The sequence below is a fragment of the Pagrus major genome, chromosome 22, assembly GCF_040436345.1.
Source record: "Pagrus major chromosome 22, Pma_NU_1.0".
Taxonomy (NCBI): Eukaryota; Metazoa; Chordata; class Actinopteri; order Spariformes; family Sparidae; genus Pagrus; species Pagrus major.
Window position 1 is genome coordinate 6,935,611 of NC_133236.1, and position 26,554 is coordinate 6,962,164.

Genomic DNA, 26,554 nt, shown 5'->3' on the forward strand with positions numbered 1-26,554 from the left:
TGCATGTGAAGAGGTTTAGGTGTGGTCTCAATGCTTTGATGGCTTGTAGTAAATACTTGAGTCCCTCGGGCAACCAAAGCAAAGCTCTTCAATGCAAATCTGTTGGCGTTTCAAGGCGTCAGCAGCAGCTGTCAAGTGCAGTCTCCTGGTAACAGACCAAACTCTAACCCAAGTGTCCAACACATGAGGGCCTAAAGGTGTCGTAAGGGAGACACTAACATCCACAAGAGGTAGATTCTAAAGTTGATCCCTCTGAGTTCATTTGAAAGTTTGCAATTGAAACAAAATAGTTATTCATTACATAGACAAACACACTTCACAGTGAGTCAGTGGGTGGCACAGATTCCCTGCTTTAAGAGGTAGCTCGAAATGTTAGCTTTGGACAGACTTGTGTCGACATGTGGGAGAACACTTACTTATGATATGCAGCACCGGGTGGCGCATGGAACACTTCTGAGAAGCGGTAGACTCCTGCATTTGGTTAAGAAAAGATTCTGATTGTTAGATCACCAGTAGTAACACATATCTCACTGTTCTCAACTGAAGAATGTATGCAGTATGTATGCAGTAGTAATGTATGTAGTGCCAAGCTAAATTATCATGTATACCATGTATAAGTATTGGTCTATAAGTCTTAGTTTGATTTGACCAAAAACAAAAATTACAATAAAGTAGATTTCTTTTGTTTGACTTGAGCCAATAACGATGTTATGCCTGGATGGATATAATACTATAACAGATTTTCAGGGATTTCGTTGTGACCTTCTAAATGTGTCAGAACAACAGAGAGAGAAAACTTGTTGCTCAAGTTGATAATTTGTCAAAGCAATACCAGAGTTAGCCTGACCTCTACTGGACAAACTTCATTACACCTCAAATATGCTCCCAAACACTACCTAGTTTCTGCTTAATTAAGAATACATATCTAAATAAATATGATGATGTGAGTAAAAGCCTACAAATTCTGCATTCCTTTTGATTTGATCTTTTTTAATGATAAGTTACATTGAACAGTAAATACCACACACTAAGTCAAAAGCAAAAAAGTTTCCACCATGGTACAAAGCCTACTCTTTAAGTTGGCCTGCTATCTGTGGTACTGTCTCTTTGGCTCAACCACTCACTCACGTGTTGTGTGTTTTCTTCTCGACATGAATGTAGTTGTTTATTACAACAAGGAAACTTTTATTTAGGAAGGCTGCAGGCAGGGAGGCAGGACTGCTGGGAAAAAACACACGAGTTTGGTGAATCTACTCTACTCTGGTTGTTCCGACTGACCAATCAGTGTTCTGCAGTGTCTAAACGTCACCTTTTAGTGACTGATCAGTGCTCCAGGTATCTCAACAGAAGGGTAACAAAAAAACAGGACAGCACTGGATTATTTTATTGGTACTATTTACAACTTTTTGATTTGAGACAGCAGACCCAACAATACAGATGAGCTGAAGGCTGCTATCAAAGCAACCTGGGCTTACAGAACACCTCAGCAGTGCCACAGGCTGATCGCCTCCGTGCCACACCGCATTGATGCAGTAATTCATGCAAAAGGAGCCCCGACCAAGTATTCAGTGTATAAATGAACACACTTCTCAGAAGGTCGACATGTCTGTATTATAAATCCTTTTTTTTTTTCTTATGTAATTCTGAGACACTGGAGTTTTGATTCTCATGAGCTGTAAACTGTTATCATCAAAATTAAAACAAAAAAAAGACTTGAAATATTTCACTTTATGTGTAATGAATCTAGAATATATGAAAGTTTCACTCTTTGAATTAAGTCACGGGAAAAAAAGGAACTTTTCCATGATACTACTATTTTTTGAGATGCGCCTGAAAAATGCAGGCTGATATATGAGCTGACATATTGTTTGCACTTTCACATTTTAACCACAAGGTGGCTGTCGAGTACACAGTGGAGCCATGTTATGTTGAGCCACAGGTGTTCTTTGAGCCTCACAGTTACTGGCAGTGAGAGGAGACGGGGATTTGCTGTCAGTCTGTTACACTACAGCATAAGCGCATACATATAAACCTTTGTTATCATCCATTTACTGTCCATTGTATGTGTTTGTACTGCTTGCATTTTCATCTGATGTGTCTTTCTTTTTTCAGACAGTCACAGGACAGTTAAGTGCAAATTCTAAATTGACATTATAGGACCTGGGAACTGCTCGTCGGCACTGCTGGGCACTGAGCATCTTCATGTGTTGGTGCGGCTCCTTGATTTGATCAGAGCTTTGTATACAGAAACTGTTGCTGCTGAGCTATATGGACGCGCCTATAGCTGTCATATGTTACTTGCTAATTATAAGGAAAATCTTGAATACTGAAGAAGAAGAACTGCTCTATTAAAAACCCCCAAATAAATAATCAGTCATTAATAATTGAACATTTATGACTGCTGCCATCTGGCAAAAGATACAAGAGTATCCACTGCTGTACCAGCAGACGACAGAGCAGCTTCATTCCTCAGGCTGTGAGACTCCTGAACTCATCCTCAAAAATCCACCATATTTCTTATGATTATAGTTTGTGGTTTTTTCATTGCCTTGTGTAACCCTGTGTTGTAGAATGACAATTAAATGCACCATGGTACTTATTGACAATAATTTAATTAGAGGTGCCAGTTGTACATTGCCTCTTTATTCCTGACAATTAATGGTCAACTAACTGAGTTCTTTTTTAAGAAACTTTGGGGAGCTAAGTAGGTAACTGCAGACACATAAAATAAAGGTTTCCACTATAATAAATGAATAATGAATGAACATCTATGTTTGTTAACTGGCTTTTGATATGAGAGTGTTCCTATTTTCTTTACAATTAGCACTAAACTACATAGATTGTTTTCATTTATTTATGGGATCATAACAAGTTCATCACAAGGTCCTAGTCTTCATATACGTAGAACTTTTTATTTCATGTTCAGCTGACATGCTGTGCTCAGATTAAGGACTCTCTGGATTATCTTTGCAATTAGTTGGGATTAATTCATTAGAAGCATGCCAACTGAACGCTCTTTTTATCTCAGATTTAGTGCCAGGCACCTTCAGTTCTTTCCACCAAAGTTCCAGGATATTCTTAGAAATTATTCTGAAAATACAGACCCAGAAGATTAAGTGTGACTGTATACGTGATGCTTACTTGATAAGACAATCATTCACATCCACTCTCATCTTACAGTTTCCATATTACCTTAAATGTATTGATTAAATTAAGGGAATGTCCCTCTGGTGATGTCCAAACTTTATGAATAAATGCATAAATGAAGATAACAAGTGGACTGCCAAAACAGAAAGCACGGGTGTTTGAATTAATGAGAGTAAATAATAACCGCTGTGGTTCCCATAATCCACTTGGACAGCCAGGCTTCCCCTGCATGTTATTCAAATTGGCTTGGTGTGTGTGTGTGTGTGTGTGTGTGTGTGTGTGGTCAAACACATTTGCATAGCATTTTGTTTTTCACGCTGCCTTTTGAAAGATTGTTGACATTTTTATTGTAAATGGATCCTGTCAGGATGAATTTGCCCTCAACTACTTCCTTTTTTAACAGTTCACTCTCGGGCCATAGGGAGATAAAAAAAAGGGCAAGTGACTGCAGGAAAATGCACAATGAGGCCACAGCAGAGAGGCCCTGATCACAGTGGCAACCCAAGATATTTTGTCTATGTGATTTACAAATCTAAGCAAAATCAAAATCGAAATCTTGGTATTTAAAAACTAGAAATCCTAATCTTTTTAGTTTCCTTGGAGCAAAAAACTAAAACTAATTGGTGAAGCAAAGACTAAGGAGATCTAGAGGTTTAACGTAGAAGAGTAACATTGAAAATGTCATCATTGACATATTGTATATCAGTGCACAGAATCTGACGATAACTCCTGAAGTTGTTTTTACCTTTGTAAAATGAATATGCGTTCAGTATCAGAACCCTTTGAGTTTGGAAGTCTTATGGTTTGTCAGACACACATTCTCACGCAGGCTTGGCTCTGTGATTGTTTTATGAAGACGAGGCAGTGTTCACGTCATCTCCTGTCCAGTGATCACATTGTCTGGGGTGTGGTGTGAATGTTTGAAATAGCATGTTGTCACTCATCAGATGAGACGGATCCTATTGTGCCCTTTGATGCCAAACCATTTATGACACTGCCAAAACTCATCCCATCAAAACGGTTTTAAATCAGACACACGCCCCTCTCTGTGTTTAATCCTGATTTCAATCCTATTTGATGGGAACGAAAAGGGGAGGGGGGGAGAGGGAGTTAAATTAGAAGAGCAGAGGATATTTTGTGGTCAAACAACTGAGATTTTTTTCCGGGTCAACTGACCACTGAAATAACCCCCAATGCTATGACGCAGCCGGAATTAAAAATGGATGTGACAGTGTGTTTTGTGAGAGCAGATGAGGTGAGTTGGTGAGTGGTATAACAGCTTTGGTTCTCACCCTGACCAACAAACCACTGCAGAACTACAGACAGACTGCATTACAATATGTAAACCATATGCACTCCACGTTCATACAAAATAGTATTGTCTTATTACTGTATAGTGTGTGTATATTATATAAACTGCACATTTGTTACAGGGCTGGGCAATCTATCAGCATTATATCTTTATCATTCTAGATTTTGGATATAATTATATGGTGATATGACAGAAGTGTTGTCTTTTCCTGGTTTTAAAGGCTGCATAATAGTCAAGTGATGTCACTTTCTGAACTCACCAGGCTGTTCTACTTGTCCTAACACTGTCCTTGTCTTTACACACTTATCATTATTTGTCATTTGTTACACTTGCCATTAAATCCACATTCATTACTGATGATTTTTTAAAATCAAAACTCTCACTGTGTTAATATTTAGGAAAAGTACCAATAGTCATGCCTTCTCGCTTTATCGATATTGTGATATTTGATCTTGTCATCCAGTCCTAGCATTTATGAAGTGCTTTTGAGGAGATTTCAAAATATCAAGATTTATGTCTTGTATAATGATATAGCCTAAAAATATATTGATAATATTTTAAGACCATTTTTCCAATTATATATAACATTGTATAGATAATTTATTGTTATGTTTATTCATGCTGTAAGTAGAATATAGTTTACACATCATGGTAACTGGAGCTGCACGACTGGACTTCTTTTGCACAAATATTTCCACAATTCACGTGTGTAGTCTAAGACATGGTCTTATCTTATTTGATTTAGTTTGTTTAGACATTTTAAAAAAACAGTCAATGAAGATCAGTTACTTCTTTTCTTTACTTTACTGTGAACCATCAAATCCAGTCAACTACATGTTCCCCACCATTCAGGTTAATCGAACACCTGTATCTGGTTTAACATACAATCTTATCTCAGCTATATATGGGTGTTAGTGCTCATATGTTTGTTATTTATTTCTATTTAAAGGAGCACTCTTTGTTTATATGTGGCGGACCCTGCCACCTTTCTAGCTTCAAACAGTGTTCTGAGACCTTATTTTCCTCTGAGAACAACTTATTTATTCACTTATGGAAAAAAATTTGTATCATTACTGCGTTACCTTTGAATTTCTTCATGTTAATGTGCATTAAAGGCTCACATCCTATATTCTCTTCTCCTCCAACAAGCTTCAGGTAAGTCTCGATCATTCAGTAGCATCTCAGACTTACGGAGGAGGGAAGGCCCTTATCAGTTCGTGAGTGCTGATAGGAGCCTATTTGTACGCTGTGCTGCTGTATTTCTTTTTATTACCCACTCCCATACAGCTCCTGTCAGCCTCATGATGAGTGGATCACAGTGGTAGTAGGAGTGAAGTAAGTCTCTCGGGCTCACACAGGCGCGCACTCGTACAGTAGTTACTGTACTTGCTGAGTGGGCCGTTAATACAGGGGGGGATCAACATTCCATTAAACATTCCTCTCGCGGGACCGGCCGGCCTGAAACATCGCGTAGTTTGCTGCTATACTGTAATTTGGTGGCAGGCAGCAGCAACCCGTGGAGGCAAGTCCAAGAAAGGTGGAGACTCCTGGTCAACTTCCTGCACAATAATCTTGAAGCACCACCGAGAGAGAACTCGGGAGGCTGCTGCTGCTGCTGCTGCTGCTGCTGGGGAAAGGGCGAATGGATATACGGCCCACTTGACTTCTTTTTTCGGCAGTGAATCGATAAGAAAATCACTTTGTGGTTCATTATCCACACCTACCTGGCTAGTAGCTAGCTAGCAGTGAGGCTGCTGGAGAAGAGATTCCCAACGTTTGATAGCGAGGCGGTGCGAAGGACAGGAATGGGTGAGTTTTCCATGATGTGGCGCTTGTGTTGTGTTAATATGTTAAGTGCTCCTTATTTTCGACTGTACACGCCAAGCAAGCCGAACACGCCTCAGGCATTAAACCAAGTGTCTGTGACATAAGTCATGCTATCGTCTTTTGCCAGCAGGGAGTTAAAGTTAGCAAGCCAGTTAGCTAGCTGGTTAGCCTAGCCAGCTAGCCGTTCGGTTAACTGGATAACGCCACCTCCATCCTTGGATTTGGCTGCAGTTTGAGCTAATGTTAACACGAGCTACCTTTCCAAGCGGATGTCAACACGGCCTCTGCAAAACCACTTAAGATCATGTAACTACTGTGGTAACTTGAAATTCCCAATTTATTCACGTCTCTGTAATGAAAAGTTGGGACTCTGCAGTAACTCCACAGACAGGAAGCTTCTGATTAAAAGTTAGCTTATTTTGATAAGATGGGTGAATTTCCCCTTTTGACTATTGCTTTAGGTTTGATATAAGGAAAAGTACAATATACTAGTTCACACTGTGTCGTGACGTTGCCTACATTCTTTCCATTACAGTGACAATAATACTGTAAGTTCCCACACCCTAAGACATGCATTACTGTACTTGTCTCCACTTAACACTGGACCAGGGTTCCTTAACCTTACAGCAGATATAAGATTAACCAGATTCTCACGGTAATTCAGTTCTATTCATACCAGCAACATAGTGTTTTCATGGTATTCAACTGCCAAACTTGAAACCAAAGAGTTAAAAGTTGTCTTTGAGTTTAAAAACAGACACAAGGAGTGGGTGAAGCTGTTCTTACAGGGTGGTTGTTGTGATGGTCATGCTGACTGAATGCAGAGGAAACACTCTGATATGTTGCACACCTCCTGCATCATGAAACCTGCTTACTGCATCTCGCTTCAAGCGCAGTAAGTGGTTTGTGTGGTTGTATGCAGTAGGACTTTGCTATGTTGTAAAACAGGTTTTGAGCTCAGCTCTGCTTAGCCTTCAGATGTGTAATGTTGCAGACTGTGGTTTTACATATGAAGTCAAGAGAACGACTTCAAGCATAACTACTTTGCTTACACTTAGCGTTAAATACTGCAGTGATGCGCCTCAGTGACGATCTAGGAGACACAGGAAACTAACACTGTACTTAAATTGCAGAGTAATATAAACAGTGCAGATGGCAATCAGACAACAAGCTGTAAAGACTCTCTTGGACTTTTCTAATATCTGACAATCACTCTGTCTTAGAATCCACCGAAACAGGCGCCTTTACGGATAAGTTCACCCAAAAATTTAATCATGTCATTATGTATGCAGCCTCATGCTGATGGAAAGTCAGGCATAGTTTTGTAGTCCACAAAACATTTTCCCGAGCTTCACAGCAAAACAGCGTTGCAGCATTCTCCTAAAAAACTGAAGTATATGGGGACTTGTTTTTAAAACCTAAAAAAACACAAAATGGCTACATACATCACGTCTGGCATAATCCAAGTCTCAGGAAGCCCCTAAGGTCCCACATTGATTTGAAAAGACTTCCTTGATGTTTCATTTTTGGGTGAACTAATCCTTTCACTAGTGTCCATTTGTGGGAGACATGAGTTTGAAATGCTTCCCTCAGGTTGCTGAAGATATCTCAGCTGTGTTTGAACATGTCCGAGCTCTGTGTCTGTGAGAGAGCCCCTTGCATTCTGTGTTTGCTTTCTCTGAGCTGAGCTCAGGCTACATGCAGCCTGCTACTGCTTGATCAACTAAAATCCACAAACTTGAATTTTGTTTTGTAGCATCAAGCGGTTGGAAATACCAGTGCTTTGTCTGGTCTGGTCCCCCCCTCTGTGTCAGCATTCTTTACTCTTGTATTGTATTTTGGGGGAAATTTTCTCTTTTATTTGATAGTGGAGAGTACAGAAGGAGAAGGAAATGAGGGGAGAGAGAGCAGGGATGACATGCAGCAAAGGTCCCCAGCTAGACATAGACTGGGGACATTGTGATTACATGGACAACTATTTAAACCCCCAGGCCACTAGGACATCCCCGTTACTGGTCTGTTTTATTAACCAACAACACTGCAGGAGTCCAGAGAGCCACCTAAACAAAGACTGGACATGTGCCAGAATGTCTGATTAAACATTAACCCCACTGGCCTCGAACAATATTTACCAGCAATGGGGTTTGTGGTAATTTCCCACCCTGGTGTTAACTGAACTGATGAAGGTCAGTTTACCTAGCCTGGTTAATCTGGTGCTTAAAAGTTCATTCATTTGTAAAAGTAACCTAACTTTGCACCTATAGAGAGGTCTTTTGTATTAAAATTAATGTATTTTGTACATATTCACAAGATAAAATGATTACAAGAGGTATCACAAATGTCTGAAAGTAAACATTGTTGAATGAGGCAAATTATTATCGTCCTGTACATGTTCTAGTGAGTTGAAAACAACAGGCTTTTGATCACTGTGTTCATTGTGCTGTGGGGACTCTGCAGGTCTACTCTTTGATGATGAATCTTTCATATCACTGCAGTTATACTGTCCTGTGTTTTAATCAGAGTAGATCATAATCATTGAACGTTATGCATGTATTTCTCACATCTTATCTGAACCAAGAGCTGCTCAGACGTATGGTAATGCCAACTGCATGTAGCCAGACATTTCAGATATTCCAGAACGAGGGGTCACTTTGCACCATGTCTTAAATGGAAGGGAGCGTCTGACTGTCTTGTCACGTTTTACACTCTCTGTCCACACTAAGTAGTGTGAATGCTGTAGGCACACTATTGTCCTCCTGGAATTTATAACTATTATTCTTCTTCTTCCGTACGTTTTTCGTCCGGCTTCTCCTAGAAGTTTTGAGCTACAGGAACCATTCAACTATCAAAATGTTCAGCTTTTTAAGGACATCCCCGCTTCTACGTTTGGTATTTTTTACTATTATACTTTTGGAATAATCATTTTTTTCTGCAAAATTGTGCCCATTCATTCTTATGGGAAATTTTTCTCAAATTTCACTCTGCTACTGCTTCATTAACGTTTAGCTGGAGAAACCGTTCAGCTATCAAAATGTTCAGCCTTTTAAGCACTTTCAGCCTTGTATTTTTTCAGCCTCTCTGCCTTTTTAGCTTTTTCAAATATTCAGCTATTTAAAAAAAAAATTACAATGGAAGTCAATTGAGAAATCCACAAAACCTCTTTAAACCCGCCCCACTCTTCAACCTACTACATCTACTTCTACTACTACTACTACTACATGAGGGTTTTTCAGCAGTGTAGTACAATGCGTTGTAGTTTTACACAATTCAGGCAATTATTTTTCACATATCTGCGTATTCAGCAGTTTTTCCGAAATCACTTCAACTGTTTATTTCGCTAGAAATACAAATTTTCTAGTTCTATTAAAAATGCATTCTGCTAGTCATTTAAGATAAACCACACACCTATCAGCTTGGCACTGGACATCTGACTGGAGACGTAACCACTCAAGTATAAGATGCCGGCTGTTAAGTTAAGCTTAAAACTGTGTGCCCCGTTGCTCGTGCAGTGCTGCAAGGCTCTCAGCCACTTAGGGGCTGATGCTCGCTTGTGTCACATTCAGTCAGGGCGAAGTGTCGGACAGATTTTAACATCTTCACCTCCGTATTCTAAATTTGATCTAATGTGAAAGTCCCCACACTCACACTCCTCCCTGCAACTAACTGGTCTGCTCATTTTGGATTAATCTATAGGTTATTTTCTTGATTAATTGTTTGGCCTATAAAACATTAAAAAAGATGAAGCCTGCCCATCACAATTTCCTCATCACATCATCAGATGTCTTGTTTCCAGAACCCAAAGATATCAATTTACTGTTATGTACGCCAAAAAAAGCAGCAAGCTTCAACCACCAAATGTTAAGCGGTTTTGCTTTAAAAATGACTTGAACAATAATTTCATATGAAAAGGTATTTGCTCACTAATTCTCTTACACTTGACTGATCTGTTATTTGAATCATTCATAATTTTCACTGTAGATTAATATGTCAGTTGTTTCCCACTAATTGTGGGACCTATAAAATGCTAAAAAAATATCACCACAGTTTCCAAAAGCCCATTGTTGGTGGTGTATTTGCATTTTTTCACCAAAACCAAAAAGAAAAAAGTATTTATTATCACATAAGATGAAGAAAAGCAGTGATTCTCCACATATGAGTAATTAGAATTCTCTGTTCTGTATTCAGGTACAGTATTTAAAGTAGTTTCAACAGTATTTTGGCACTGCTCAACACACAAACACTGGAAATCTTTGTAAAGCAGAAGAAAATAGACTTGAAGTGTAAAAATATGCTTTGGGTTATGGTTACACATGTATTATGTGAGTTAAGATATCATGGAAAACCTGTTGGTTTGTTTTGCCACTCACTGATGATGAGGGAGGTGCTATTGTGTAAAAAGGGATGGCAATGTTTATGCTTGGTATATTTTTGACCATGTGTTAAGCTCCTGGACCCCGTTAGCTGGCTACGTTTTTCCACTGGCTGGCTACTCCGTATCTTTGATAAGATAAGATAAGATAAGATGTTCCTTTATTGATCCCCCTTGGGAGAAATTCGCAGGTAACACAGCAGTACAGAGGGAAATAGGGGAATAGTAGCAGGACAAGAGTAAGTCTCAAAAAATAGAGACAATAATAAAGAGAATATTTGAAGAATAAAATAACAATTTGAATAGAAAATATAATAAAAACTCTTAGAATAAAGCTAAACATACAATATATTGTGAAAAGCCCTGTATGTTCCCCTAAGGTTTTCTGCCAGCTTCCAAACTTGTTTAAAATTTTGGTAAGCTACCCTTTTGCATACAGATTGTACCATAACCAAGCTGAAGTTGTGAATATTGCTCTCCTATAAGTTATTTCTACTCTCTTCTCACAGTGTAACAGCGTTATGTCTCCTCTCACACTCCCATGACATTTCTAGTCTCTGACTTTTGACAGGCACAGCCATTGTTTGCTCACAGCACTATTGGTTATGAGATTTGTGAAGCAGGACAGGTTTAATAATAGTCACTGCTCAAGGTGTGCTTGATTGTCTAGTTGTCCAAATGTAGCTTCCAGGTGTGTGTAATGTGTGAAAGGGCGTTGGTATACAGACATGGTGAGCTGTGGGTAGATACATGTGCACAGGAGATTCCATTTCGAACAGCAGCAGCTCTCTGTCTCCATCTCACTTGATTTCTCCTGGTAACACTTCATATCAGCTACCACTCAGATCAGTGCGAAGGAATGCAGTTATGAGTTTCCTCTTTACTGATTGTGTGTGTGAATGGCTGCGAGAAGCACAGAGAGCACACTGATTTAGACAGTCTGCCTGGCAGTCAGCTCGCCTGCGTGGCCTTGAGTACCCCCCCCTCTTCCTTCCTCTCCCCCCTCTCTCCCTCTGCTGTAACATCCTCCTGTCTGACACTGGCTTATATAAGAACCATATTGTACAAACTCTTTACCTGGAAGCACTGTGCGAGGAGGGGAAAACAATGACCTGGAAATCCTTTCCCTTCTGCTGAACTTGACAGGAAGTGAGATCAAAATTTGGCACGCACTCTGAGGAGTTTTATTATTACACTTGAAAGCAAAAGCAACACATTGAAATATATAACATTGGTTTAAAACATTGACAAATATGTCTAGAGAGACATGTTTCAGCTCGAATGCTGGTCATAACAGTGAGTGGTACTTGATTAAATTCCTGTTTCACTGTGTGTGTTTAGTAAATTGACACTGAGGGGAGGAGAAAGAAAGATAAATTGTTTCTGATAAGAGCGACACAATGCAAAGCAAGACTGGGCATGATGGAGACATGCTGAAGAGACAGCATACACTCGTGAAGAGACACTCGTTACAGCTCTGCATACAGGCAACAGTGTTAATGTAGATGCTCTTTGATTAGAGTAATTGAAAGTACTTTTATTGAATACAGTTAAAGAGACAAAGGAGTTAGACACATTACAGTTTAATTGACTTGTGTTCAGGACAATGTATGTAACGCTTTTGTGTCTGTACAGGTATCTTATGAACTAAGCTTATCAACAGAGTGTGAGGAAACAACAGGGATGATGTTATATACTGTGTTGCTACTGTGTTGTCTACTGAAGTTAACCAGCTAGCCCCAGATTGTCCCGTCCCGTAATATGACTTTGTACCGCAAGAGACACTTGTCCGATGGTATAGCCACTGTAGTTTCAGCTGGAAGATATATGTGGTGTCTCTGCTATGTTTCACAGGCTCTCTTGGCTGTTAATGGAATAAAAGAACCAAACAGATTCAAAAATGTCAAGGAAGGAAATACTCTTTACAGATACAATTACATCTATATTACTCACAAAACTGAAAAAAACATCTGAATTCAAGTTTCTCCATTTTAATGAACTTTAGATGATTAATTTTAACAACCTTGTTAACACTTAATTCAAATTAGACATAAATTAAATAAAACGCACCAACACAGTTCACACACGTTGTTTTTTCCACAAATTCATCAACTTTAACTACTGTGACAACAAGATGATTTTTGTTTGATTCAGCGCATTAAGATAGATTCATACTGTAAGTTCTATTCACAGTTTTGATCAACATTGTAATGAGTTAGTTGGGTAAGTTGAAGTTTGTTTAAAGTTTGTATTTAGCAGTTGGACTTGCATCATAAATGGTTGTGATCCACGTGGGGATAAGTTTGTATTTTTTTTGTTTAATTGCTTGAGTTTAATGCGATGAGGTTAGAGGCCATTTGGCTGTTGTCTTTCACCACACTCACCCAATCAGCTGGATATGATAAGACTAGCTTGATTAAAGTAATAAAAATTACACATATATCTACACTTTACTATCAACATTAGCTGTGTCCCGAGCTGGACCAAAAGGTGTCTTAGTGTACCAGCTGTATCACATAGGATGAAATCAACAAATACAATAAAAATACATCTTGATAGATTGGACTCTGTATTACACTCTATTGAAGAAACCAGGTTGGAATCAAGAACAAAAAGTTGTCAAGAGGACATCGTAAATCTGCCTTTCTCTTGGAGTGCTATCACAGCATGGGAGTAAGTTGTAGACAGAGTGTGCGTTTGCAGAGGGAAATCATGCAAAAGAGGACATTGTGAGCCTATTTCGCTCAAAACTTTATGAAATACCTCCTTTAGCTTTTAATCACCTCTCTCTGTCTTTCTCACTCATGTGTCTAAGCTGCAGCAAATATGCCAGGAATCCTCAGCCACCACTCCCCAAGGCTGAGGTGTCATACTGCTGTGATCGAGAAAGATAGCAGGCTTCCGAGCATGCACTTGTGTTGTTCCTCTTTTCTGTTTCACTCCTTCCTTCATCATTATCTCTCACTGCTCTTTTAACATTCTCATCAGAGACAGTTCACTATGTTTTTCCTTTGGTGCTGGTGGTCTGTAAACCTGTGGGCAAAGCCAACTAATCTGTCAGGAAGTAACATGGCAGTGTGGTTTGTATGCATCTAAAGATATGGTTAATTTTCGCCTGGAAAGCTTGTACTGTTTGACATAATTTAAAAAGAAATAGCCTCTAAATTTGAGAAAATAATCAGTTCAGGTGGGTGAGGTTCAGTGATGTTGCTCTGTGTGCGTCCTGAGTCTCCGACACATTTGAAATTTAAAAATTCAGTTCAGCATCACACTAAACTTTTATCAGCCGACATCAGTATGTTGTACCTGCAGCCTCAGATGCACATTTTAATGCCTTTATTTTGCAAAACATCAGTCTTCACACAATCGGAGAATGTTCAAGTGTGCATCCTACTCATAGTTCATTTTTAAAATCCCAGCGCAACACAGAGCGCCTCTCCTGACAGACAGTTAGATACATTTTCATCAAACATAAAACTTTAACCATATAACATCAAACACGAGTTTGACACTACAATTTGTCAGAAAATGCAAATTTTGTTGGGGACACGTCCTCAGTAATGTCAGAAAGGTACTTTTAAAATGTGGAGACTTTTGCTGGAAGACTGCAGGGGGATGCTGCGGGACACCCAGCACCCACTCTTCACTTGCTTATGTAGCTCATCTCATGCTTGTGCACTCTTTTGACTCTTGCTCTACTCTCATCATCTGCTTGACAGCACACCATTTAGTGGATGCGCTTTTGGCCATAGCTCTTAGCTTTTTGACCCATTTCTGCATTTATGGCAGGACAACAGAACAAGTCCTGCAGTGTGGCTGAAACTGCTATGATGTTTTCAAAAGCTGTAGGTAGAATCCTGCAGCATTGAATGATGTGTTCAGATTAGACTTAAAGGCTCATGTTAATTTATTGTGCGATGAAATGCAAGTTGTAGTTCCTTAAACCTAAAAAACAATGATGGTTGATTGTTGAGGATGAGTTAAGGAGTCTCACAGCCTGAGGAAAGAAGCTGCTTTGTAGTGAAAGAAAAGAGTGATGAAATTCATTTCACGTCATTGACTTCTTTTGAGGACTCTGCAGCATGTAAGCATCATATTATACTGTTATACAGTGTGACATCAAGTAGGCCGTGAATGACTAGCAGACCTGCTGACCCACATGCACACTGATACATTAGCACAAAGGTTGCCAGGGAGACCAGCATACAAGCCACTTAGCTTCCTGCTTTCGCAATGAGCGCTGTTGGCTTTTAACACATTCAATTATTGAATTACGAACTGACTAACATTCAAAAAGACTTGCAGTGTACTTACTTATGCTGGCTTAATATTAAGCCAGTATGAATACCACAGTTAAGGCAATGTAGCTTGTTCCTGGGAGAGCGACCAGCACAGGATGAATAAAGTAATTCTCCAACTTTGGCAAGAACCTCAGGGGCAAACCCTGATTGAAGGCCCTTATGTGATTTGACCTTGGATCATTGTAGTCCAGGTTATGTTGTTGTTAGCAGGCTTTTCTCCACTTTCATTACTCAAGAAAAGTTTCAGCTCTGCCACTTCATAAGTCAGTATAACTATTTAGGCCAGAATCCCCCTGCTGCTGCCTGACTGGAGTGAACTGGCAGGAAGTTTGCCACACACACACACACACACACACACACACACACACACACACACACACACACACACACACACACACACACACCACCTGTACGCTGAGATTTTTGGCTGTGTCTAAATGTATTCAGAAAGGCATTTCCTCTGAGGAACAAACCAAGACGACTTTGTCCACTGCCCCTCTGCTGGTATTTCACAAGCCGACACCCATCATTCACTGCACTCATTCAGTAGCAGAGTTAGTGAGAAAAATGCCTGACTCCTAGAAAAGTGACCATCAGAGTGAATCTGCGTTTTGCTGGTTCTCACACAAAAAAGAAGAGACATTTTGTTTTATAAAATAAAATACCAAAAACCTCCAAAGTAGTCAGGTCTGTCTCCAAAAAGATTTTGCCTCTCACCTTTATACCGCCGCAATAACTGTAATGTATGAAAGATTTCACTTTAAGTAGTGTGTTAAGGAGATATAAATATATATATCTGAAAATATAATCATCAAAGTTCATGAAACGGAGTTCCTACGCAGTACGCAGTCATTTCCAGGTGTGTATAAGAATGGAAAAAATGATAAGTGTGATAGTACAAATATTATTCATTGACTGAAAACATAAGAGTATAGGTTCCACCAGTAAGTTTACTTCCTCTTTGAGCAGAAATGTTTGACAGTGGAATGTCGTCCAACTTTCTGCATAATAGTGTTAACTAGGGTGGCCACAGTGGGTAAATGCAAGTTTATGAGGGCTGACTAGACAAATAGCAAGCCTGGTTGGCTAAAGATTCCACACCAGAAAAGACTAGATGCAAACTTGTTTTAAATTCTTCGCCATCTGCACCGTGGGGAAGGCGGCAAGTAATCCATGTGCAAGGGGAAAAGTTCTGTCTTCTTGTCACAGCTACCTCTGCAACCAGGCTCGCAATGTTTTTGGCCCAACTCAATGTGAGAACAAAGCTGACCACAACTAGTTATTAACCTGCAAAAGCACAAATTCTGGTATAAAAAAGTTACATGTGACTATTAGTTTCTTCCAAAAATTGTCATAACCAATGTCCCACTGGTGTTTTGAGACTGAATAATACACTCACGCAGACTGCCATCTTGTAAGGGGTGACTGAACACTGTGATCAACCCAAACATCTCAGATTTCACTCTCAGTGGAAAAAGTTAATATATACTCTGCCACCACTCTTACGGCAATGTAAGCACATAGCACAATACAGCACACAGCTGGCAGATTTGTCTCTCATGAGCCTCCTTCAACTTGTCATTCAATGTCATGTGCAGTAACATTCCATGGGTCTCTGTTTGAATCGCTACAGCAGTGTTACCTGGTGTAACCAGTAACTAATTTGGTAACTGTAATTTGGAGCGGTGGCACCAGTGTCGCCAATTTCAACACCAGCAACCTTATAAAGCATTTGAAGGTGCTTCATGCGAAAGAGCACGACAAAACTGCTCCCCCCAAACTTAATGAGACAGTGAGGGAACACATTTCATGTAGGATGAAAGACGTCCAGGCAATCGGCTTTACAACTGACATTTGGACCTCCGACATGTGCCCCATGTCTTTGCTGAGTCTGCACACTGGGTGGAAACAGTATTGGCATCAACATTTGCCCTTCAAAGTGTGGTGCGGCAAGCAAACGAGTTCCGTGAGTACGTTTTAAGGGAATTATTTTTTCCTAAAATTAAATAAGTTGCTGTTGCAAAACAGTTTTTAAAGAATTTGTTCTTTTTTCGGTTATGATTGAATGTCAAAATAGATAATAAAAGAATGCTGCATGGCAATCATTCTCTTTATCTGAGCCAAGCCATACAACAATGATAGCAATCATATCACATCCATACAGGGTCATCATCATCTTCTTTTTTTCCACATGCACTGGTATCGGATTGGTACTCGGTATTGGCCGATAACCAAAGCCCAGCTATCAGAATCGGTATTGAGAAGGAAAAAATGTAATCGGAACATCTCTAGTAGGGATCCATTTGGGAGTATATTCAGACCCTTACATCATTTTTAAATGTCATCATCTCCTTAATGTGAATTTGTTTTGTGCTTTGTTGAGCCATTTGCACAGTACCAACTTAATTTAAAGAAATGGTTTCAAATGATTCTAAAATGTGACAAAAATGTCTAAAACTGTTTTGTGATCGTTGCCTTTAATCAGGCTTTTCCTCCACTGAAGATAACAGTAATTTTAGTAACATTATATTACCAGGTAGCAGAATCCAAAACATGGTGTTTAAGTATGTGTGTAGCAGTGTGTTTAGAGGTGGCTGAAGTGATAGTGATTTGGCTGTCCTGCGTTCCTCGTGCAGGGTGTGTTTGTGTGGTTGCTGAGGCGCTGTAATCTGTGTGGTTGCAGAAAGTCCCTCTGCTCCACAAGCAATCATCTGGAAGATGAGGACTGCCCTGTGTGTTGCACTAACTCAACAGAGTATCACTCTGTCTGTCAGTTTTGTTTACTGCTGCAGACCGTATCTCTTCCTGTGGTTACATGGACAGATAGTCCCAAATTACTGTCTGGGGTCTTGGCTCAGTTGTTTATTTGACTTCCTGCACCTCATTTGTCTGGACTCTTACAGTGTACTGCTTAGAGCTGACCAGTTTATGAGTGCTGGTGGAAAAGTGAGTTCATCGTAGCTAGAAATCACTGGAGAGCAGCTGGACTCATTACTGACACTGACTGAGAGTAAATGAGTGGTGCTCGCCTTGCCTGGAAGTAAATTTATCTCCATGCGGTTTCACTGCCTGATCCATTATGTCTGCCTGGTCCCCACCTAACTGTCAACTGAGGCAGTTGTTATCCTGTTCATACGAGACGGTGCTGGTGACCATGGTGGGACTGAGGTGGGACACCGTATGATTAACAGGCACCAGAAGCTTTGAGTTGCTGGTATTAGGTGAAAGGTGGGCCCCTGCAGTAGCATGCTACGTGCTAATGGAGGTGACAGGCCGTATTCTGCCTAAATCAAAAACGTTTTTACAAGATTGTTTTTGGATGTGTCTGAATTTAATTGGTCTAGTCCAGAGTGTAAGTCAGTGAGTCGGAATCTTATTTTTTCATATATCAGCTGCTTCGGTTTCAGTTTTGCAGCTGCAAAACAAGCAGGGCTGCAGAGACTACTGCCAAAAGTCATCATCTGACTGTTGACTGCTCTCAGATCATCCAGAGAGGCATGCAGGGGAGGAAGATCTGACTAGAATTTACAAAAGGCAAGAGCTCAGGTGCCAAATGTTACGGAATACAGCAAGCCGTTAGAAATGGCTTTTGAAATGAGCAGAGGTATGTGTTAATATTTTGGAGTTGTGGATCCAGCTTTCACATAACCTACATTAGACTTGTTGCTTTGCCTGTTTCTAACCTTGCAGTCACACCATAAAAATGATCTAATCTTTTATAGGTTTCATGATGTCAGTTTTGCATCTATTTGACAGATTACTGTACTGGTATCTGTCTGCATTGATGGAGACCTCATCCAAAACAATCAAATCTTGCATACAGCAGTAACCCTAGCGTTCTATTATAGGCAGAGCAGACGGTCACGCTGGGCCAGACAGCAGCTGCTACAGTAGGGACACAGACACTGAACTGCAGCCTTAAAAAGACAAACACACGTTTTGTTGTGGTGTTTACCTTGTTGACGCTGCCACCAAACAAACATTCACCATTCGTCAGTGTGTGTGAGATATCATCACAATCAGAAATTTGCTGTATTTCAGACTGAGGAGTTCAACTACGAGGCTGATGTGAAGAGTTTTTCTGGCTCATTTACTTGTAATTACAGTGTAAACAATATGACACGAATGTGATATTATGTAAGAACTAACTAACCCCTCCACTACCACCCCTCACACACCTTATTTAAATAATCATCTGTGTAAATACCTGTGTAAATATCCACCTGAACGGTGTTATTTATCTTGTTGTATATATTTTAATATTTTTATCTATTTTTTTATATGTGTTTATATTTTATATTTATTTGTCAAACAAAGAGCTGCCATCCATGTTTCGTTGTTTTTTTGAAACAATGACAATAAAAATCTATTCTATTCTATTTTATTCTATTCTATTCTAACTCACTGCAAGAACAGGAGCCAATTGATGGTTGTCATCTGCTTTATCAACCTATTCTAATGACATTAATAATCAATTTGAAATGGCATTATGATGATCAATATGGAACATCCTGGATTCCCTCAACATAGTATAAAATGCTGTCAACCCTTGCTGAGACATATGTTTTGTGTGTTTGAGCCCTCAGTGCAGTAAAACCTGTTTGTTTTGTCTCAGTTGGCAGCGACACAGTAGAGCAGGCACTGCACTTTCTCCCTCCCCTCAACTGATCTTATCCTCTTTTCAAAAGCTTAAATACTGTGTCAGATGTAAAGGGGAGGGCTGGTTTGAGATCATTGGTCAGGGCCAATTTCTCTTTGGAGGAAGGCCCAGGTGCTGTAGTGTTGGTGATGTCATGGGAGAGTAGAGCCACACCCACAATGTACCAACAGTCAGAACTGAGCCAAGTTAGACTTGGTGTTGCTTGACCAATGTAGTTTAGTGCTGAATGACTCTGCCCAGATGTGTGTGTGTGTGTGTGTGTGTGTGTGTGTGTGTGTGTGTGTGTGTGTTGTGGGGTTCGCAGGGTGTGTGTGTAACACAGACAGTTTGCAGTGTAGCCGTCATGTTTTTGTTTTGGCTCTGCTCGCCAGTGGAGTCTCTCTGCTGTGAGTCATGTGTTACAGGGCCACAGCACCCTGTAGTAAACCACCTCACTACCAGTTAGTCCTCTGCAGCCCGCTTATTTTTAGAGGCTGCTCAACCTGCTGCACTGGAAGCAGTCAGGCACCCTGCCGGTCTTTATCCCCTCTCTCTCTTCAAGTCAGTGTTTGCTATACTGCCTGGCCCTTATTTACAGTACTGTTATGTGGATGCTTTTTAAAATTAAGGTCAAACAAAAGTTGATGAATTGATTTAATTTCTTTGTTGTTTACATCTCATATTGCTTACTCTCCTACCTGTTGATTGTTTACTAGATGCCCTAAAATGCCCTCCAGAGGGTAATAGAAAAAAATGTAAATATAGACATTTTTGGACCATTTCTTTATTGATTACCATTTATATTGTCAGCAACTTGTAAAGGTGACTAATGTTAAACTGTTTTTTAACGTCATGGTGAAAGGTCAGGTACTGTCAATAGAGACCACTTCTTCTTAGAGTCAGTAGATTTTGTTTTATCATTAGCACTACTATTTTTAGTCTAGGACTCCTGTTTGATATGTGTTTGTTACCACAGAAACTATCAACATTCCTTCCTTATCTTATAATGTTAGTACACGCAAGAAAACATTTTTGTTGAAAAGTTAGTTTATATTCACAGATGCACTGAAAAGTATGTAGTTTTTTATCATAGGAAGGAACACAGGATATTAACTTTAGTGTCCACAGTTGCAATATCACTGGATATTTGTGCTGTTTTAATAACCAGTCAGACTCATAGAGTTTAGGATCTTTAAATGATGGTCTGCTGTAGACACTAACCCAAAGTTTTAGAATGACTGCAATGATTTCTGCTAACACCAGAATTTACTCACAAAATATTCAGAACATTTGTCTGGTTGCTACATAACTAAACTGATAATAACTATAACAACAAGTGACATTTAACCAGAAGATCAAATAACCAATCATTGTAGAGTCCAGTCCAGAAGTTCAGAATCTTTTTTGCTTTTCTTTCTGTCTTGATTATTGCAGGCAATTATTGAAATACCCATGAGTTTTCCGTAAAAACAGCTGTTCCTGCCAAAAATACAAAAGGAGTTATCAGTAATTGTCAATGCAGGAATCACCATTATGTTTGATCACTCTGGAATAGATGCAAGAAAGGAGAAACATGATTTGTTAATATCTGTATCTTTGTTTCTCTTATCACCCTTTCAACCCCTTTCTTTCCCTAAACTTCCTCTTCTTATCGCTCTTATCCCTGTGACCTTCCTGCAACTGTCTCTTCCTTTTGCTTTCTCACCTCCTCCTGCCTCTCTCCTCTTTGTATCGACTTCCTCTCTTTCTAACACCATTCTTTTCCCTTTTTTCCTTTTCTTTCTCCTCATCCATTTCCTCCCTCATCCTGTCTCGAGTAGAGGTTGTGGTGGAGTATGATTATGACGCGCTCCATGATGACGAGCTGACGCTGCGGCCGGGTGACATCATCAAGAACGTGCGGTATATAGAGGAGGATGGCTGGATGGAGGGAGACCTCAACGGGAAGAGGGGCCTCTTCCCTGACAACTTTGTTAAGGTGAGAAGAAGAGACTTTAGGTCATGTTCATTTTTTAGAATATCACTCTGCTGTCATGCCACTTACTTGATCATATTAACTCCTGGGTTCTAATGGAGTTGGCTTGTTGTAGAGCTGACTGTGCACTTCCTCTGTGGTTTCAAATGCCTTTGTCTGTTGTTGTTCCATTAGAGATAATTCTATTGAAGCAGCAACCGTTATCAGACCATAGCAGTCTGCGGCTGAGAGTGTCGGTAGCACGCTGCAGCAGATGTGGCCACTGATTTCCCAGAGTTTCATATGGCAAACCAACATCTTGTAGTGCTTGGTTGAGAAGAAAGGAAGACATTATTATGTTGAATCATCTAAATGCTTTTGCAAAAAAAAAAAAAAAAAAAAAAAGAGCAGGTGTTAGGATTTACATCATGTGGATTACCTAATTTTACTAGATTTTCCATTATCCATTCTCCATCTACTGCTCTGGTAGAAGGCAACACCTGATGCAAAGTTTTATCTGAAGTTGTGGTAAGAAGAGTACTGGTAAGTGCAGACTTTTTACCAGAGGTTGTTGCGCTGGATTGACTTATGAATGTAAGTTGACTAATGATAAAAAGCTACAATCAGACGTTTTAGTCCAGCTTTTACCAAGGACTGTTTGGACAAGCATGGTTTGTGCAGATGCTGTTGGTGCTTTTGGTTTCCCTGCTTGTTAAAGGGACACTATGTAGTTTTGGAGAAGAAATTAAAACTCAGAATTTTAATATTTACAATATTAATGAGGTAATAATACAAACTTTTTCCATAAGTGAAAAAACAAGCTGTTCTCAGTGGAAAATAAGGTCCCAGAACACTGTTTGAAGCTAGAAAGGTGGCAGGGTCCCCCACATATAAACAATAGGTATGAATCTTCACTGGCCTCACGATTCGATTACGATTCAGCTGTCAACGATTCAAATGCAAAACGATTCTCGATGCATCTCAGTGTAGATCCTCAATGATCTATGTTACTGCACACGGCTACTTTTTTATCATTTGAATTTCTCTTTTATTCAGAAAGCCCTTCCAAGAATCAGACTACAGCAATCTACAAAATAAAAGCTGCATCTTTTCAATATCCGTACCTCAGTACATAAACATTACAAAAACAAAACATTTATCCATCTGCAGTGCCTTACACATTTGTTGTAATCTACAATAATACTGTTTTCACATAGCAGCTTCAAGATGAAGCATCTATTGACTCTGCTGCACACACCTCTCTCAGAGTTGGACAGAGAAGTTGACAGTGCCTGAGCAGATCTTGGCTGATTAGCTGGGCTTGCTGTAACAGTAAGGCAGAAGTCACACTTGTCCAGTTCGTGCTTCCCAGCAAGTTCATAAGGTCCGACATGAGCCCCGAGATGTCTGTTTAAAAAAAATACTCTGAGTTTTTATTATCACTCGCAGATGATCTCTGCCTCCCTTCGACATACCTCCTACATAAGTAACGTTAGCCTAATGTCAGCGCACAATTCAAAGCATGGGAGTAAAGTCGCAATTTAACTTCATCAACATAAGCTGCAGACTCTTGATTATGTTCTGTCTCTGCATTGATGCAGAATCTTCCACGTCCGCATCGCAATGCATCTTATAATTGAGAAATTTCCACACCTCTAATATAAACAAAGTAAAACAGTATACATTGTATTGTGCTTTAAGGTCACTTTGTTTATTCAGTTTATTCAGTCATGAAAACAGAGAGAGTTTGTTTATTTAGTGTGTGTAGGCAGAAAAAAATCAGTTTTCTCTTGTCATTAACATTTCTTCACCAAAACTACAGAGTGCCCTTTTTAAGGAAAATTAGATTTATGATTAAAAATAGGGCCACATGATTGTCTTCCATTCATCATGGCTAGAAAAAAACTGTAATGATTTTTAAGGACAACACACATTTTCCCATTCAGAGTAGAGCCAGGCGATATATTGAATCAGTGTACTTAATTCTAACTTATGTTTCATGTAAAATATCTACATTGCAAAATGCTGCACAGTTTATCAGTTCAGCATTAGTCACAATGCAGAACGTGCAATGTCAAGTAAGTCAAGTTATCTCAAACTTGTCCTGCTATGACTTTTTTGCTGCTTCATACAAAAGGAGAACTTGCAAGGTCCTCTTTTTCCATGACTGATTACAAGATGACGCTAGTGTTATTTGGTGGAGGAGAGATATGGCAGGTTTACCCTTGGCATCTTCATGAGTTGTCTTTCTTTCTGTTGTTGGGAAGTGGATTGTAGCTGGATTGTAACTGGATTGTCTAGAACACAAAACGAACTCTTTGCCAATTGGATTGAACTCTGATGAGTTTTTCACACACTCAGACCCACACTAGGGCTTTGACTTTTGCCCAAAAATCATATTCGAAATTCGATTGTTTATTAATATTAATATTCGAATATATTCGAATATTTATTAATAATATTTTGACCATTAAATACCTTCAGTAAGACCCTAATGTCAATAGGCAGGCAATGATGTTTTCAGAAGAAAAACACTGTCAAAACGTTTTTTTTTATTATTTAAAGTCAGACCTTGGGTTAAACACAGGTTTTATCCAGTCCTTATCAAAAAAAAATAAAAATAAGCCAGTCAGGCTAAGTACTGAAAAGACAAAATAAATAAAGGTAGGCCCTATTTGGTAGACCTATTCAAAACAAGCACATCCTACTAGCCATTACAGCCCATTAACAGATTGTTTCGCTCACATATTCTACCAGCCAGCCATTACTGACACATTGTTTAGCGATCTGACAGCAATTACCAAGAACAAGGCACTTTGAGATGTAAATCGAAGTACATCGAACATGTAAATCATGTAGATTAGAACACTTCGAGATGCAGGGCTATATCCCCAACAATCAAACATGTAGCCTAGGCTAAATTAGAACTCGCCATTATGGACTATCTGGCTGGCTGCAGTTTAAATGGCTGCAGACTTTTTTAGGTTGTTCGCCAAAAAGACAAGGTGATTCACATGTTCTGGTTCTAGAGAAGAGCGTTGCTTTGTGACTATGTTCCCCGCGGTGGAAAACACTTGTTCCGCCCTCACGGATGTCCCGCATATTGCCAGGTAGCGGCGTGCCAGCTGGGCGAGATGGGGGTACTTTAGACTTTTCTCCTTCCACCAGGACAGCAGGTTGCTGTCAGACGGGGGTGGGGGTTCACTGTCGTAGTAAAGATTTCGAAGTCCTCGTCAGGCGTGGTTGTTGTAGACGTTGGCGCGGCCATTGTTTTGTTAATACTAAAGGCGCGCACCAGGACGCTAACGTCACCTACAGGAGCCCAGATGACCAATAATACCCTTGCTAATGAGCTCGCGATTCACAACTTCACCAGGCGTGAAAAAGCCTCGGAATCTGAATTGAAAACAACGTTTACAAGCAAACACATTTACAAAACATAATGCCCATAACAGGTTCGAATATTAAGGGCTGCCTAATATTCGTTCGAATATCATTAATTTTTTAGATATTAGAATTATATTCGAATAACGAAGCTCGGAGTTAAAGACCTAACCCACACATTATTGGTTTTGTATTGAATTGTCATCTGTTTGTTTTCACAGAGCTGGTTTTGAATGATGTCTGTAATTATTTGTAAGACATGACTGTGACTGGCACTTCTCTCACAACATTAAGTTATTACAACGTGTACAAAAAGCTTACATATATGAGAACTGGCTACATTAAAAGTCTTGAGTTCTGACAGTTAACTGTGACGTGAATAAGTGAAGCATGTACGCACCCGCCACAGTTTAAGGGACTGATGTGACCCCCAGTGTCTTGGCAAGTCGATTCAGGCTATCTCTTAGTGAAATTAACAGGTAAATCTACAAGAGAAGCATACTGATAAAAACATCTGCACAACAGGCTCTAACTTAATGTTCCTCATGAGAGATCATCTGTGGTTATGAAAGGTGATGCCACGGGAGTCTACAGTGCTTGGATTCTACCTCGTTCACCCTGCCGATAAATGCCAAGTAGCAAATGTTAGCTAGCCAGCTGTCTGCAGATAACAGGCTGATGTAGTGTGCAGACTTTTCTGCTCAATCTGTGCTGAAACTGATTATTAAAGTGGATGAGTGTGTTTTGCTCAGTTGAAGCATCTGGCACTGAAAGCCAATGGGATGAATGGGATAACCTGTAATTTTAAATATACACAACAATAACTTGTGGGTGGTACAGTCCTTTTATCATTCTTACTCAACTGTGTTACACAAAGACCTAAAAAAAAATCTCTTTTTTTGTATCATGCCGCATTTTGCAGGAAAAACGATAATTTAAAATCATGAATCATCTCTAAGATTTAAAACAAGTTGAGATTATTTTTTGTTGGCTGTACCACCCAGCTCTAACTCAGCGATAATACTATGATGAGCAATATTCACAATTTCACCAAAGTTAATTACTCCACCTGTCTGGAGTGTTGTACTTTCCAACCTGTAGTGAATTTACTATCATGAGATTTTCTTTCAAAATCAGGTGAATTTAAAGTGAAATGTAAGTGAAGTTTGACAGGCTTCACTGCTAAATTAAAATCAGTTGCTAAAAATGCAACAGGTCAACACCCTGTTCATTTAATGTCCTGTAGAAATTCTATTTTAAATCCAATTTGGAGCCCCAGTTTGCAGCTAATGATTACACTCTGATAACTATGCAGTTGTGGACCAATACATACACAGTACCTGTGGCTTTGGAAGAGTTAAGTCATAGTCCTCTGTGGTTATGACTCAGTCGTACGCTTGAGGCACCTGAGTTCTCAACTGATATTTAAACTGCTTAATGCACTGTGAAATGAGTCTCTTCTCTTCTCTTCTCTTCTCTTCTCTTCTGTTCTCTTCTCTTCTCTTCTGTTCTCTTCTCTTCTCTTCTCTTCTCTTCTCTTCTCTTCTCTTCTCTTCTCTTCTCTTCTCTTCTCTTGATTTTCTCATTCTATAATCCAACGTAGTGAGATAGGTAATCAGCT

General features: G+C 39.6%; 1 protein-coding gene across 1 annotated transcript in view; it reads left to right on the forward strand.

Annotated features, from left to right (window-relative positions):
• The first annotated feature begins 5,864 nt into the window (after positions 1-5,864).
• cd2ap (CD2-associated protein) overlaps positions 5,865-26,554 on the forward strand; it is a 70,123-nt gene continuing 49,433 nt past the window's right edge. Inside the window, exons 1-2 of the mRNA XM_073493034.1 lie at positions 5,865-6,268; positions 21,416-21,573. Coding sequence (XP_073349135.1) covers positions 6,265-6,268; positions 21,416-21,573 — 162 coding nt within the window. The 5' untranslated portion in view covers positions 5,865-6,264. The remainder of the gene's footprint in view (positions 6,269-21,415; positions 21,574-26,554) is intronic.